The following is a 17,528-nucleotide window of genomic DNA, read 5'->3' as shown; positions in this document are numbered from 1 at the left end:
CACACACACACACACACACACACACACACACACACACACACACACACACACACACACACACACACACACACACACACACACACACAAACAGGTGTTACAGGTGTAGTAGTATTACTGGATGGTTGAGCCACAGGGGTTATAGTGTGTATTGCAGCTGTGTGGTATTGTTTAATACAGGTGTGTGTCACAGGTGTCTAGCACTAATGTGTATCACAGTGGTTCAGCATTGTGTATTACAGGTGTGTAGCACTGTTTATTACAGGTGTGTAGCAGTGTGTACTACAGGTGTGTAGCCGTGTGTATCACAGGTGTGTAGTCGGGTGTACATGCTGCAGTGTCTATTACAGGTGTGAGGTCGGGTGTACATGCTGCAGTGTGTGTTCCAGGTGGAGCACTACCGTAGGGTGGAGAGGCCGGTGTAGTAGGTCCAGGTGGTGACGGAGCTGGGGAACTGGAAGGTGTAGATGAGGATCAGGACCAGCATGGAGTAGCCGACCACGGCCACCCAGAACCAGCGGAGCCACGCCCGCCAGCATTCGTAGTTCAGCTGCAACACACAGAAGGGCAGTGGGTCAGCACTACCAAGCATGGCCACCAGGGGAGGAGGTGGTGCTGGTGCTGGGGGAGCAGATTTATTACTAGAGTTTTTCCGATACCAGTATCGGAAGTTCATCCGATACTGCCTAAAATGCAGTATCGGGTATCAGCGAAGTAAATGTGCCGATCCGATACCATCACGTGAGATCACAAACAAGCGGTTGTTATGCTGAGTTCGTTAACGTTCAGAGGTGGAAAGTCGGAATGGGAAACATGTCATCACCGACTTAGGTACATTCGGACTGCCAAGTCGGAAAAACATGGATGCTCACGCTTAACTACAAGAATACATATGTCTTATTGTAATTATAGATTATGAATGTAAATCATCTAGTTCTGTCGACCCTAAGTGAACCGACTATACATTGCTGTCATCGTAAGAGAAACCTTCATTAAAGGGGACCTATTATGCTTTTTCGACTTTTATGACCTATAAACGTTGTTATAATGATTGATAGTCATGTTTAACCATACTAAAGTGTCAAATAATGACGTACATGCATTTCGACGTATTCCCTGCTGACAGTCTGGGGTGGCTGTGCAGAGCGCTAAACACTCGGGACAACGTTTGCGATTCACTTGTTCACATTTCCGGGAAATCATCTACGTAGAGGCACTCCTGCCGCGCCCCCATATGCCTGGTCCAATCTGCCCGCGCGCGCTTCAAGGAAGGTAACCAATCACAACGGAGTTGGGTTGGCAGGAGGGGGGCGAGGGGGCCCCGAAACCGAGCGTTGACAGAGAATGCTGAAAGTGCCCAGATGAGAGGTGTTTCCCGAAAATCGACATCGTTTTTTGTGTATGGCTAAACATGACTATCAATCATTATAACAACGTTTATAGGTCATAAAAGTCGAAAAAGCATAATAGGTCCCCTTTAAGAACAAGTGCTAATCGTAGTTACAATGCTAGATGCTGTATCGGCATATACTCGGTATCGGTCGATACTCAAGTTCAGGCATCGGAATCGGTATTAGGAAGGAGAAAATCGCATGGACACCTCTCTAGATATTACCTGGTAAAGAGCCACACAGCAGAGGAACAGCACCATGTAGATCACTTTGTAGACCACGATGGTCCCCTCGAAGCTCACAAAGAAGAACATGGTGCCGCAGACGTAGATCCAGTATTTAACGAACATCCGGGAAACCACGGCGACCAGCGACTCCATCTGCCCGGCTCCCTGGGCTCTGTTCAGGAACAAGATGTCCGCCTGGTGGGTGCCGCATTCCCTGTCGCCCTCGTGAGCCCTGCTGGCCTCATCTGTGGAGGGAATGCACTGGTTATAATGGGAGCTGCCAAGTAACATACCACAGTCTGCCACTGGTTCTATAAATAACCAGTAATAAAACAGATAACAACTGGCAGCTAGCCAGTACAACCGCAGTCTGCTACTGGTCAAAGTGGGAGCTGCCCGGTCCAAACAAAGTCAGCTACTGGTTATAGAATGAGCTTCCCAGTACAACTACAGTCTCCTACTGGTTCTACAAAGTATAGCACAGTACAACCCCAGTCTTATACTGGTTATACTTTGAGCGGCCCAGTACAACCCCAGTCTTATACTGGTGATACTGGGAGCTGACCAGAACAAACAGTGTTTTACCTGTGGTGCGTATGCTGACATCAGCTAGCTGTGCTTCTTTCTGTGCGTTAGCCTTCTCTGTTAGCGCCTGACGCAGGAGCAACCAGAAGGTCAACAGGCAGATTATCTGGAAGGAGAAAAAATGTCTTTATCCAACATAATCCTTCACCTGAACAAACCTCACAGACAATGTAATCACAGCTCTCCTTTAAACTAAGCACTGTGTCTACACAGGTCTGGTAGCGGTCATTGGGTTTGATGCTAACTTTACACAGGGCTAGTCTGTCTTTTGATGCTAACCTTTGATGCTAGCTTTACACAGGGCTGGTAATGGTATTTTGATGCTAAGATTTAATGCTAGCTCTACACAAGTCTACAAGTCCTATGTTCCCCATTTTTTCTAAAAAGGGTCCTATGTTTCCCTGTAGCAATACATACCAGGGAACATAGGACCCTTTTCTAGAAAAGGGTCCTATGTTCCCCGCAATCTATCAATCTTTAAAAAAAAATAAACTTTGACGCTACATTCGCGTGATGACAGCCAATCAGCGTTCAACAGCGTGGCCACTGAGTGACATGTGTAACGTAAAAGCCAATCAGTGTTCAACCGGCCAACTCATGGCTAGTAATGGTCTTTTGATGCTAACCTTTGATGCTAGCTCCACACAGGGCTAGTAATGGTATTTTGATGCTAACCTTTGAAGCTAGCTCCACACAGGGCTAGTAAGGGGTATTTTGATGCTAACCTTTGAAGCTAGCTCCACACATGGCTAGTAATGGTATTCTGATGCTAACCTTTGAAGCTAGCTCCACACAGGGCTAGTAAGGGGTATTTTGAGGCTAACCTTTGAAGCTAGCTCCACACAGGGCTAGTAATGGTATTTTGATGCTAACCTTTGAAGCTAGCTCCACACAGGGCACGTCCTTCTTGAGGAAGAGGCCGGGCACGGCGTCGACGGCCGCGAAGCAGGAAATGTACTGGAGGATCAGCAACAGGTTGCCGTAGGCGACCAGCCACGCCGATGACATCATGGTGTAGCGCCGCCGCTCTCGTAGCATCCAGAGAGCGCAGGACCACAGCAGCAGGACACAGGTGAACCACGACACGTAGGTGATGGACCACGCCTACAACACACAGACAGGTGGTTATAGACCACGCCTACAACACAGACAGGTGGTTATAGACCACGCCTACAACACACAGACAGGTGGTTATAGACCACGCCTACAACACAGACAGGTGGTTATAGACCACGCCTACAACACAGACAGGTGGTTATAGACCACGCCTACAACACAGACAGGTGGTTATAGACCACGCCTACAACACAGACAGGTGGTTATAGACCACGCCTACAACACAGACAGGTGGTTATAGACCACGCCTACAACACAGACAGGTGGTTATAGACCACGCCTACAACACAGACAGGTAGTTATAGGCCATGCCTACAACACACAGACAGGTGGGTTATAGACCACGCCTACAACACACAGACAGGTGGGTTATAGACCATGCCTACAACACAGACAGGTGGTTATACACCATGCCTACAACACACAGACAGGTGGGTTATAGACCACGCCTACAACACACAGACAGGTGGGTTATAGACCATTCCTACACCACAGACAGGTAGTTATAGACCACGCCCACACAACACAGACAGGTAGTTATAGACCACGCCTTAAACACACAGACAGGTAGTTATAGTCCACGCCTACAACACACAGACAGGTAGGTTATAGTAGACCACACCCACGACACAGGCGGGTGGGTTATAGACCACGCCTACAACACACAGACAGGTGGGTTATAGATCACGCCTTCAAAACACAAACAGGTAGGTTATAGATCACGCCTACAACACACAGACAGGTGGGTTATAGACCACGCCTACAACACACAGACAGGTGAGTTACAGAAAGTGTGTGTGTGTGTGTGTGTGTGTGTGTGTGTGTGTGTGTGTGTGTGTGTGTGTGTGTGTGTGTGTGTGTGTGTGTGTGTGTGTGTGTGTGCGTGCGTGCGTGCGTGTGTGTGTGTGGTCACCATCATAGCAATCAGGGCGCAGATGTAACTCTGTTTCAACAGGAAGTTGAACGCTGTCGATGCCGGGCTGACTTCCTGTTCAAGCTCCCATCCAATCACGTCGTCCTCTTGGATACACGTGTCTGAAAACAACACACCCGCACCACACACACGCAAAACACACACCAGCCAAACACACACACATTAGGGTTAGCCCCCTACTCTAGTGATGAGGTAGTCTGGCTATTGCCAGACCAAGCCAATCGTAGAACGCACGTTGGTCTGGGGAAGCTGCTGTCATTTTCTTCAGCACAAGAGGCGCGATCAACGGGCCTAGTCCAACTGACTCTGTACGCGATTGGCTGCTTGCCGTCGCTTCCCTGTCGTCATTGTGTTGAACCAGCCAATAGCACGCCAAGGGGAAAAGCGAACTCTGTGATTGGCTCCCGCAAAAACGTATCGGAAGCAGAAAGAAATGTATTGCTCTTCTCCAGACCCTTGTGCGGGGCGAACTCAAATCGCCGGCAGAACGGGCGGGGCTACCCAGGCTAGGGATGAGGGGTATCTCTTTAGCTGTAGCGTTCAACATACTGATCTGGACAGTTACCAACCTGATTGGCTGAGGGAGTAGTGGGGGGAGGTGAAGAGGTCCAACTCCAGATCGGCATTCTGGAGAGGAAAGGTTGACACAAAGGCAGGTAGATGGTCAGCCAACAAGGAGGTCCCACCTTGATCTACAGCTGGAGGAGGAGGTTCTGCCCTGTTCCTATATAGTGAGAGGAGGAGGTGCTAGCTATAGCAAGAGGTGATACCTCGTTCCGACGTAGTTAGAGAAGGAGGTGCTTGCTATAGGAGGGAGTGATACCTGTAGCAGGAGGTGCTAGTGGAGGTGGTTATGCTATCTGTAGCAGAAGGGAGGAGGCTATATTAGGAGGTGCTGGTGAAGGAGGAGGTGCTATGTGTACCAAGAGGTGCTGCTGAAGGAGGAGGTTCTATCTGTAGCAGGAGGTTCTACAGGAGGAGGTGCTGTCTGTAGCAGGAGGTTCTACGGGAGGAGGTTCTACGGGAGGAGGTTCTATCTGTAGCAAGAGGTTCTACGGGAGGAGGTTCTACAGCAGGAGGTTCTACGGGAGGAGGTTCTACAGGAGGAGGTTCTACGGGAGGAGGTTCTACAGGAGGAGGTGCTACGGGAGGAGGTTCTACGGCAGGAGGTTCTATGGGAGGAGGTTCTACGGGAGGAGGTTCTATCTGTAGCAGGAGGTTCTACAGGAGGAGGTTCTACAGGAGGAGGTTCTACAGCAGGAGGTTCTACGGGAGGAGGTTCTACAGGAGGAGGTTCTACAGGAGGAGGTTCTACAGCAGGAGGTTCTACAGCAGGAGGTTCTACGGGAGGAGGTTCTACAGGAGGAGGTTCTACGGGAGGAGGTTCTACAGGAGGAGGTTCTACAGGAGGAGGTTCTACAGGAGGAGGTTCTACAGGAGGAGGTTCTACAGCAGGAGGTTCTACGGGAGGAGGTTCTACAGGAGGAGGTTCTACGGGAGGAGGTTCTATCTGTAGCAGGAGGTTCTTACGTAGTGCGCGCTCCTCCACATCTCCCTCCTCCTCTCAGCGGGGAGGTGGGCAGGGGGCTGCGAGGGGTCACTGGGTTCACGGTCCACCTTGTCATCGGTCCTGATTGGCGGAGTGGGGTCCTTACTCTCTTCTTCGTCCCCATTGGTCACCTGCACACAAATGGGGCGGGACAGATAAGCAGAGAGACACAGCCTCATGAAGATAGAGGCTCTGAGATAGAGAGGTCCTGAGACAGGGAGAGCTCCTGAAAGAGATATCTTTAGAGGTATAGAGAGGTACAGAGCTCCTTATCTAGATGGAAGTCCTCAATGACAGTCCTGATGGAGAGAGCCGTGTGTGTGTGTGTGTGTGTGTGTGTGTGTGTGTGTGTGTGTGTGTGTGTGTGTGTGTGTGTGTGTGTGTGTGTGTGTGTGTGTGTGTACCTTCACTCTGCAGTTGGTAGCTATAGTGTAGAAGAGAGCCAGAGAGAGAGAGAGAGAGAGAGAGAGAGAGAGAGAGAGAGAGAGAGAGAGAGAGAGAGAGAGAGAGAGAGAGAGAGAGAGAGAGAGAGAGAGAGAGAGAGAGAGAGAGAGAGAGAGAGAGAGAGAGAGAGAGAGAGAGAGAGAACCTTCACTCTGCAGACGCTGGCTATAGTGTAGTAGTGTGTAAGTGTTTGTTTGTTCTTTTTTTGTTATTGCGTGCGTGCGTGTGTGTGCGTGTGTGCGTGCGTGCGAGCGTGCGTGCGAGCGTGCGTGCGAGCGTGCGTGCGAGCGTGTGTGCTTGTGTGTGTGTGTGTACCTTGACTCTGCAGATGCTGGCCACAGTGTAGTACAGCAGCAGCAGCAGCAGGGGGTTGGTGTAGTGATACCAGCTGAGAGCACTGTTCACCCTCAGCCACCAGGGGGCGGCGCAGTCCACCGACACCAGGGACACCATGCCAAACACACTGCAGAGAACACACATAATAGATCAGAACATTCAAAACACTGTAGAGGTTGGAGCATGTGATACATTCAATATAATATTCTCCACACACTGTGGAGCATGTGAGAATGAGTGTGTGTGCGTTTATGAGCGTGGATGTGTGTGCACGTGTGAGCGTGCATGTGAGTGCGTGCACGAGTCCGCACTGTCCCCAGTACTCACTGAATGTCGATCGTCCAATCGCATTGCAAGACACGGCCATTTGATTGACAAACTTTTGTCCCGCCCCTTCATCACGCCCCCCCCCCCGCCTGCATGCAAGCTTTCCCAGAATCCTTTGCTCCACGCGAGCACGCGTCCAGCCGAGTCCGATAAAAAGGGAACGCGTTTGGTAGGGCCGGGCCGCAAGAGTGTGTGTGTGCGTGCACGTGTGTGTGTGTGTGTGTGTGTGTGCGTGCACGTGGGTGTGTATGTGTGTGCATGTGAGTGTGTATGTGCATGCGTGTGTGTGTGCACGCGTGCGTCCGTGTGTGTGTATGTACCTGGCGTAGGTGTCCTCGGGGGGCACGGCCTCCTGCACCGACTGCAGCTGGTAGCAGTAGACGAGCAGCAGGTGGCCGGCGGAGAACACGGAGGAGCAAACGCACACGCAGCTGAAGAGCAGCGGAGGCAGACCCCCCAGCACCGACCACACCGTGCACAGGGTCTGGAAACACAGCAGGTACACCCCCGAGGAGAGCGAGGGCAGCATGATGCCTGCACACACACACACACACACACACACACACACACACACACACACACACACACACACACACACACACACACACACACGTACACACACACACACACACACACACACACACACGTTATAGATACACACACAACAATATTAAGATGCACACATGCACATTATAGATACACACACGCACACATTAAGATACACACACGCACACTTTATAGATACACACACACACGCGCGTTATAGATACACACACACACACGTTATAGATACACACACACACACACACACACACACATACACACACAAAACACACACACACACACATATTAAGATACACCCAAGTACGTTATAGATACACACACACGCGTTAAAGATACACAAACACATACACACGTTATAGATATGAACACACAGAGCAAGACAGATTGGGTATTAGATGATAATTCATAGGGTTGATAGGATACAGTCACTGTGGTTGCTAAGATACAGTCATTGCAGTGGCTAAGGTACCGTTAGTACGGTTGCTAAGATACAGTCAAGATGGATGCTAGGATCCCGTTCGCACAGTTGCTAGGATACCGTCAGAACAGTTGTTAGGCGACCGTTGCTATGGTTGCCAGGATACCGTCTGCACAGTGGCTAGGGTACCGTCAGTACGGTTGCTAGGATACCATGAGAACAGTTGCTAGGATACCTGTGAGCCCCAGGAGGGTGGTGACCAGAATCTGTCCTCCAGTGTCCACGAAGTGACCAATCAGGTGTCTCCCTTTAGACAGCAGCCAGGACAGCTGCTCCCCCAGCCGGTCCAGCCTGCCCCGCTCCTCCTCCTCCTCCTCCTCCTCCCCATCCTCCTCCATCATCCCCCCGTCCTCCTGCGCCCCGCACCACCTCCTCCTCCTCCTCCATCACTCCATCCTCTGGCAGCAGCACCTCCTCGCTCCTCTCCTCCCCCCTCCCCGCTCCCTGAAGGCAGCTCTGGAACAGACGGGAGACCGGGGTCAGTGTATACCAGGTCAGTGGTCAGAGGTAGTTATGTCTGGGATGATCCACAACCAGGTCACAAACCCGGGCTAGGACCCTTCAAGGTAGAACGGGGTTAGTGTAGATGATGTTGTTGCTTAGAGGTAGTTATGTCTGGCATGATAAGACCCCTCAATATCCCCCCCCCCCTCCCTGAAGTGCAGTATGAGAATCATATGGAAACGTGACCACACAACTCCGTAAACATGAAACCAAATTGAATAACTATGTCTGCAGAGTCCCCCTGCATCTGTACGTGTCGGACATTCACACACGCACGTAAGCACGGCAAGACACACGCACCCCCACATGGGCATGCACACGAACATGCACAAACACACAAACACACACACACACACACACACACACACACACACACACACACACACACAAACACTGACCAGCCACTGTATCCGCTGATCAGTGGATAAGCGGATGCGAGGGTAAGTTTGAGGGGTGGCTGTCCTGTTGACTTTCAGCATGCTAGAAGTTTTCGTCACCAAACGCTGAAGAGCTGATGTGAACCGAGGAAACGTAGTGCATCAGTTCAGAGAGGCGATGAGATGATCTGAATGTAATGCTCTCCCCTCACCACTAGGGCGCTGCCTGGCCGAGGTATTATCTATAACATCACGGCTTTATGATGACCTGCTTGACTTATCTTGGAGGATTGTGTTGAGGTAGAGCGGGTCGTTGTTGCGTGTTGAATATGCTAAGAGGTTCTTATTGGATTGGTCGCTGACTGATAAGCGTGTCAACACACTTTAATCAATACTAATATCAGTGTTCTCATTGGGCGGAGCTGAGCGACAGTCATTGGGTTAGGGCTAAAAGATAGCTTATTGTGTTACACATAAGGAAGTTAGAGAGACTACATAATGAAGTTACCCGTCAAATGAGTCTAGGGAGACACAGAGAGGGAGATAGAGAGAGAGAGGGAGGGTGGCAGGGGGAGAGGGAGAGGGAGGGAGAGAGGGAGGGAGATAGAGGGAGAGAGAGAGAGAGAGAGAGAGAGAGGGAGAGAGGTAGAGAGAGAGAGAGAGAGAGAGAGAGAGAGAGAGAGAGAGAGAGAGAGGGAGAGAGAGAGAGAGAGAGAGAGAGAGAGAGAGAGAGAGAGAGAGAGAGAGAGAGAGAGAGAGAGAGAGAGGGAGAGAGGTAGAGAGAGAGAGAGAGAGAGAGAGAGAGAGAGAGAGAGAGAGGGAGAGAGGGAGAGGGAGAGAGGTAGAGAGGTAGAGAGGTAGAGAGAGAGAGAGAGAGAGAGAGAGAGAGAGAGGGAGAGAGGTAGAGAGAGAGAGAGAGAGAGAGAGAGAGAGAGAGAGAGAGAGAGAGAGAGAGAGAGAGGGAGAGAGGTAGAGAGAGAGAGAGAGAGAGAGAGAGAGAGAGAGAGAGGGAGAGAGGTAGAGAGGTAGAGAGAGAGAGAGAGAGAGAGAGAGAGAGAGGAGATAGAGAGAGCGGGTGAGGGAGAGACAGAGAGGCAGAGAGAGATAGGTAGAGAGGGTGGGAGAAAGAAGGAGAAAGAGACAGAGAGAAAAAGAGAAACAGACAGAGAGAGAGAGACAGAGAGGTCAAGAGAGATTTACATAGAGATGAAGAAAAAGTCTTATATAATTATTTGCTGAATATTTTGCTTCATGAAATAGTTTGGGTTTGTGAGTGCTTGCTTGTGTGTGCTCCTTGCAACAGTGTGTGTTTGTGTTACCTGGGTTTCGGTGCATGTGTGTTTTTGTTACCTTCGCGCGGGGCGTGCGTGCGTGTGTGTGTGTGTGTGTGTGCAGGTGTGTGTGCGTGTGCAGGTGTGCAGGTGTGTGTGTGTGTGTGTGTGTGTGTGTGTGTGTGGTGTGTGTGTGGTGTGTGTGTGTGTGTGTGTGTGTGCGTGCTTGCGTGCGTGCGTGTGCACCTGTCTGTGCGGGCGGGACCAAAGGATCCATACAGTCAGTCCCACCAGGAAGACGACAACGTCTGGGAAAAAGATCCGGAGAACCGAACCGGGATCAGACCCAGACACACTGGAGGGGAGACAGGTAGAGAGACAGGTAGAGACACAGACAAGGAGAGAGAGACAGGGAAATAGAGAGAGAGAGAGAGAGAGAGAGAGAGAGAGAGAGAGAGAGAGAGAGAGAGAGAGAGAGAGAGAGAGAGAGAAAAAGAGAGAGAGAGAGAGAGAGAGAGAGAGAGAGAGAGAGAGAGAGAGAGAGAGAGAGAGATACAGACAGGGAGAGAGAGACAGGTAGAGACAGGTCGAGAGAGAGACAGGTAGAGAGACAGGGAGAGACAGAAAAGTAGAGACAGGTTGAGAGAGACAGGTAGAGTGAGAAAGAGAGACAGAGAGAAAGAGAGACAGGAAGAGAGAGAGAGAGTAATCGTGATGAACATTAATGTAGGTTGTTTATTCAAACTATTAATTTACATTAGTATATTAGTATATAAACTTAATTGATTAAAATAAAGTACTGCTGATTAGTATTAGTAAACACTATATTTATAGTAGCGTTTTTACATCGTAATACTATGTATAATACATAGTTATCCTATAGTATTACTATGTATGTTATATAGTATGTAAGTGATGGTGTTACCATATATATAGTAATACTACCACTCGTTGTAATGCTATATAACATTCACAGTAATACTATAGAACAAAATAATTTGTTTGTGTTTCTCACATGTCAGAACCTGTCCAATTGAGGCGTTCCTGTGTGTGTGTGTGTGTGTGTGTGTGTGTGTGTGTGTGTGTGTGTGTGTGTGTGTGTGTGTGTGTGTGTGTGTGTGTGTGTGTGTGTGTGTGTGTGTGTGTGTGTGTGTTTCTGGTTGGGGGGTGCCGGAAAACAGCGGATGACTCGTCTGAATTCCAGGCATTATAAAACGTTGCAGCTGTTGAAAGCCTGATGTGTGTACAAACACGGACACGTGTATGTGTGTTTGTACGTGTGTGTGTGTGTGTGTGTGTGTGTGTACGTGTTTGTGTGCATGCCTATGTGGAGGTGCGAGTGTCTTGGCATGCTTATGTGTGTGTGTGTGTGTGTGTGTGTGTGTGTGTGTGTGTGTGTGTGTGTGTGTGTGTGTGTGTGTGTGTGTGTGTGTGTGTGTGTGTGTGTGTGTGTGTGTGTGTGTGTGGTGTGCATAACCGTACCTTTCCAGACCGAGCTGGCGCAGAGATCTCTCCCATGAAGAACCTGAGACAATGAGGATGAACAGCAATAACAACATCAACACACTAGACGTACATAGGCAAGGCAGGCAGGTAGTGAGACAGATAGACAGACAGACAGACAGACAGACAGACAGACAGACAGACAGACGGACGGACGGACGGACGGACGGACGGACGGACGGACGGACGGACGGACGGACGGACGGACGGACGGACGGACGGACGGAAAGACAGACAGACAGACAGACAGACAGACAGACAGACAGACAGACAGACAGACAGACAGACAGACAGACAGACAGACAGACAGACAGACAGAGAGTCAGGCAGTCAGGGAGGCGAACAGACAACCAGGCAGGCAGGTAGACAGTGAGGGAGGCAGGCAGACTCACAGTTGTATCCCGGCTGCAGGTGTCCTGAGGTCAGCAGTGTGGAGAGCGTCACCTGGAAGCAGCTCTGCATGCAGACGAAGAGCAGACTGAGGCCGCAGATGGCCTTCACCACGCGCCCCGCATGCCCTAGGAAACACACACACACACACACACCCTACGTTACCGAGGAAACACACACACACCCAGCATTACCTAGGAAACACACACACACCCTACGTTACCTAGGAATCACACACCCTACAATACCGAGGAAACACCACATACACCCTGCGTTACCTACGAATCAAACACCCTGCGTTACCGAGGAAACCCACACACACCCTGTGATACCTAGGAAACACACACACACCCTGTGTTACCTAGGAAACACACACACACACACACACCCTGCGTTACCTAGGAAACACACAAACCCTGCGTTACCTGGGAAACACACACACCTGCGTTACCTAGGAAACACACACACCCTACGTTACCTAGGAAACACACAAACCCTGCGTTACCTGGGAAACACACACACCCTGCGTTACCTAGGAAACACACACACCCTACGTTACCTAGGACACACACCCTACGTTACCTAGGAAACACACAGACACCCTACGTTACCGAGGAAACACACACTTTCTGCTGTTTCTGCTGAAAGAAGAACCAAGTTACACGAAAAAAACACACACACACACACACACACACACACACACACACTAACACAAAGGATTTGAAAGGAGAAGAGAGGAGAGGAAAGGGGAGAGGAGAGGAAAGAGGAGAGGAGAGGTCAGAGGATAGAAGAGAGGGAAGTAGGGAGGTGAGACGAGAGGAAAGAGGAGAGGACAGAAGGAGAAGAGGAGAGGAGAGAAGTAGGGGGAAGAAGGGAGGAGAGGAGAGGAGGGGCAAGGGGAGAAGTACAGAGGGAAGGAGAAGGGCGAGGATACAAGGAGATGGTGGAGCCTCTTCTCTTATTTCCTGTTGTACTCCTTCGCCCTCTTGGCGGCAGGATGTGGCCTGCGTCACTGCGTCCCTGTGCCCTCTTCAGGGCAGGATGTGAGGTGGGATGTCATTGTCTTCCTGAGGGGCCGGGCCGTGTTCAGTGTGTGTCCCGGGGACTGACCCTTTATGCCTGCAGTGTTCTCTCACACACTCTGCCCGTTAGGCTCACCGCTGGGATTAACTCTGCCTGCGTTGATTAAGTCTCTATCGACCAGTTCTATTGTACTGATCAGAGCGGCTGAAGATTCAAGAGTTGTAAAGACAGCAGGGAAGAGCACGATAATACTAAGTAGTGTTAGTGGAAATACGGTGTACCTTTGTATATATAATATATCGTTGTAATGAGGTAGATCTTTACATATATAATATATAATGTAATGAGGTATATCTTAATATATAATAGTTAGTAGTAGTAATGAGTGATAATAAGGTGTATGTTCTTTGGCTGCCGGGCCGGACTCTGGCAGCAGAGGTATAGTAGTGGTAATGAGGTGTATCTCTATGTATAATGTAAAGTGATAATGAGTGATAATGAGGTGTACCTTCTTTAGGCGCAGGGCCGGACTCTGGCAGCAGTGGCAGCAGCAGGAGGACGACCAGATACACCAGAGAGAAACAGTTGTACCGCAGGACACACGCTGGGGAGAGACAAGAATCACTGATCACCAAACACACACTGGGGAGAGACAAGAACATATCACTATATCATATATCTTATCACCAGGTGACTATTCAGAACACACACTGGGGAGAGACAAGAATCACACATCACCAAACACACGTTTGGTGAGACAAGGAGAGAATCACTGATCACCAGTTAACTAAGTGTAACAACTTTGACCTACCGGCCGTCAGACAGACGGGCAGCAGCAGGCGGTAAACCAGCCCTGAAACCATCGTCAAGCTGGTCTTCACTTTCACTGGATCCTCTTCATCATCTTCACTTCTACGGAATCCTCTTCATCATCTTCACTTGATAATCTTCATCGTCTTCATTTAAACTTTCTTCATCCTCTTCCCTTAACCATCTCCTTCCCCCTCTCCTACTTTGTGTTCTAGGCTCTGAGGACCAACTCCATCTCGGAGTGAACCTTTCTTACTATTTGAATTCTTGAATTCAATTCTTAGACTTTAATTAGAGAGTATTAAACCAGACTTTTATTGTGATATTCAAACGGACTATTAGGATAACATTAAAACAGATTGTTCAAGTTTAAAATAAAATTATTCAACCAGACCGTTATATTATTAAACCGGACTATTGTGAAAATATATTAGGCTATAACAGATTATTCAAGTTTTACCCGGGATGGTCCTGATATTCAACCAGATAATTATAATATTGACCTGGACTATTATGATATTAAAACCGCCTTTTAAGGATTAAACAAGACTATTATGGTTATCTTACAGCAGACAATTACACGTATAAAACCAGACTACGATATTGATGTTCAACCAAACTTTTCAATATAAAACGAGACCATTAAGATAATATTAAACGAGATGGTTTCTGAGGTAAAGGTCCAGTTAATTCAGCATTTGCTGTTAAACTACTTTGAAGTAAAGTACTTTAAATAAACGCATACACAGATATAAACACATGCGTGTGCGTGAGTCCTAGAGCGACTCGAGTCCTAAGCGCGTCCAGATGTGAACTCGCGACGTGTCTCCTGAGCGTCCAGAGAATCTCACCCTGAACCACACTGGACCAAGACTAACCCCCCGACGCTCTCCTACGACCACCCGTCTCAACTTCGGTTCTGGATCTGAAGCGTAGGCTCTTCTCCTTAATCTTTCTGTTGTTATCTCAAACTTTTCCCGTCTTCTTTTGCTTCTTCTTCTTCTTCTCTCTGTTTTTCTCGCTCTTTTCTCGGATCGACTCCTAGCAGAAGTCCTGCACTCGCCCCCGCCTCCCGCCCCCCGCCCCCCGCTGGGGCGAGCCGCGGCCCCTCCTCCTGTTGGGGGCGAGCCGCGGCCCCGCCCCGCTGCTCGCTGACTGACAGCATCCTAGGTCAATCAGCGGGCTGCAGATGTTTGGAACTCAGCCAATCAGCGGGCTGCAGATGTTTGGCACTCGGCCAGACTCCACCAACGTCTTGACGTCACGTCCACGTCGCAGAGGAAGCCAGCGAGACCACAGACACACACAAACGCAGACACGTAAGCGCACGCCCGCACGCACACACACACAGATAAACACGTAAGCGCACGCATGCGCACACACATGCACGCGTCTACCTGTCTGATAGGCAGACACAGTGGGGTCACTAGGCTCTTTTATTTGGGTTAAATCCCCTGATATTATTTAATTAGCCCCAAATATAATTGTTGGGTAATTTATTTATTTATTTATTGGTATATTTGCTGGTAACTATGGAATGCATTATTTCAATTAAGTCAAGAAGTGATGAAATGATTATAGTCACTATTGGTAGTTGGTTATTTAGAAAGAAACATGGGGATTCCAGGGACATCTCAAAATAAATTGGCCTGGTCCAGATAGTCCTTCTGGCATGAGAATAAACAGTTTAAAAACATAACCACACTGTTTACCACTTCAAGTGGTATCCTATCCCCAGTCAGATCCATATACAGATATATATATATATATATATATATATATATACACATATAGTATATATACAGTGTATATATATATATATATATATATATATATATATATATTACATACATACAGTTTATATATATATATATATTAGGGGTGTAACGGTACACGTATTTGTACCGAACCGTCACGGTTTCGGCGCATGTAGGTCTATCTGCCTAAGCCCACGTTGAAATAATTTTGATGTTGAATGTTGATGGCGCAGTTGTTGAAATAAACCGATGGATTTCATACAAATCATAAAAGCCTTTCCCTGCGTCGTTGTGTGTGCTTGTATCCGAGGTGCGTGCGTGCGTGGGGCGTTCTTCATTGAGCGATTTTTGAACATTCGAATACTTCTCAGCGAATATCGAATAGTATTTTTGCCAGAAATGCACATCCCTAGCACACGCATTTGAAAAGCACCATCCGAGTGTTACTATCACTGTTGCTGTGGGGGGAAAAAAAGAGCTGTGCAAACCCAGCTCACGAAACTATTTCAACAACCCATGTCTTCAGAAATGCAAATGCCATAACCAAGTTTATTGGTGTTTTCATTGCTGCTGATCTATGGCCATTCTCCGTTGTTGACAATCGAGCAGTTTTTTTTAATTTTCCCCTTAACTATGAACCGTATCGTACCGTACCGTACCGTACCTACCGTGACTTAAGAACTGAGGTACGTACCGAACTGTGGCTTTTGTGTTCCGTTACACCCCTAATATATACATATATATGTAAGGACGTCTCACTTGCTTATTTTACTCTGAAATAACTTGAATGGAACTTTAGATGTTTGGGGCTAAGCAGCACAGAAGTCAGGACTGTCAGGTAGCCATTTAAAGCTACAATAAATGGCGTATTTTGTTTATTTAGGTTAAGCATAATGAAAAAAAAAGTCAACACATACACACCCACACATACACTGGCTCACACACACACACACGCACGCACAAGTGTGCCTACTCGTCTTTCTGCCTGCCCGCCTGGCCGGCTGTCTGCCGACATACCTAGGCTGCAGTAATAGTAATTGTATCAGGAGTTACTTACACTATTAATAGAAATACAGTGTTACTAGTAAAGTTATCGGGTGAGGCTTTAACTCGAACCCTAACCCTATCTAGAGGTACTAACAGAATATACAGCAGTACTAGTTATGATATATACTTAACTAGTAGTACTAGTTAAGTATAAGGGTTAGGGTTAAGTTATTATGCTCAAACTCTAACCCTACATTGAAGTACTAACACTATTCATAAAATAATAATAATATATATTGGTACTAGTTAATAAGTACTGAGGTTCAGCTCTAACTCTTACCCTACACAGAGGTGCGTAACACTAGTGCTACCAATAGAACAGCGGCGCCTGGTGCCCAGAGGGCGCTGTGACACGTTACAACAGCACCACCTGGCGTACAGGGGCCGCTATGACACGTTACAACAGCACCACCTGGCGTACAGGGGGCGCTATGACACGTTACAACAGCACCACCTGGCGTACAGGGGGCGCTATGACGGGTTACAACAGCTGCGCCTAGTGTCCAAACGGTGCTACGATACGTTACAACAGCAACGCTATGAGAAACAGCATAAAATAAGATAGTCCTTTAATAATCCTAGGCAGGAAAGTTGGGTCACATTCATGCACACGCCCTGCGCGCACACACACACACACACACACACACACACACACACACACACACACACACACACACACACACACACACACACACATTGTCATACACGTATTTACAAAGATACATTATTTGGCAGTGCACTCTAATAGACAAATAGAGCACCTCTTCACATAAGATTCATACAATAAAAACTTGAACATCTAATAATATATATTATATCTGATAGCTAGCAATGAGTAACATTTCTAGACATGTTATGTTGTTAACATGTTTAATGATGTTGGAAAGAAGACAGGTCG

General features: G+C 48.3%; 1 protein-coding gene across 4 annotated transcripts in view; it reads right to left on the bottom strand.

Moving 5' to 3' along the window:
• LOC132452627 (piezo-type mechanosensitive ion channel component 2-like) overlaps positions 1 to 10,452 on the bottom strand; it is a 36,173-nt gene extending 25,721 nt beyond the window's left edge. For all 4 annotated transcript variants that reach the window (XR_009524428.1, XM_060045327.1, XM_060045328.1 and 1 more), the window contains exons 1-11: positions 10,347 to 10,452; positions 8,124 to 8,404; positions 7,227 to 7,440; positions 6,559 to 6,706; positions 5,781 to 5,930; positions 4,820 to 4,877; positions 4,230 to 4,351; positions 3,074 to 3,304; positions 2,201 to 2,306; positions 1,613 to 1,860; positions 399 to 547 (exon numbers count right to left, since the gene is read on the bottom strand). Coding sequence is in view for 3 of the 4 variants with exons in the window: in XM_060045327.1 (XP_059901310.1) it covers positions 399 to 547; positions 1,613 to 1,860; positions 2,201 to 2,306; positions 3,074 to 3,304; positions 4,230 to 4,351; positions 4,820 to 4,877; positions 5,781 to 5,930; positions 6,559 to 6,706; positions 7,227 to 7,440; positions 8,124 to 8,289 (1,592 nt within the window). In the remaining variant the exon portion in view is untranslated. The remainder of the gene's footprint in view (positions 1 to 398; positions 548 to 1,612; positions 1,861 to 2,200; positions 2,307 to 3,073; positions 3,305 to 4,229; positions 4,352 to 4,819; positions 4,878 to 5,780; positions 5,931 to 6,558; positions 6,707 to 7,226; positions 7,441 to 8,123; positions 8,405 to 10,346) is intronic.
• Between the last annotated feature and the right edge of the window lie 7,076 nt (positions 10,453 to 17,528).

The sequence above is a fragment of the Gadus macrocephalus genome, chromosome 23, assembly GCF_031168955.1.
Source record: "Gadus macrocephalus chromosome 23, ASM3116895v1".
Taxonomy (NCBI): Eukaryota; Metazoa; Chordata; class Actinopteri; order Gadiformes; family Gadidae; genus Gadus; species Gadus macrocephalus.
This window is presented reverse-complemented; position numbering and strand designations above follow the sequence as displayed.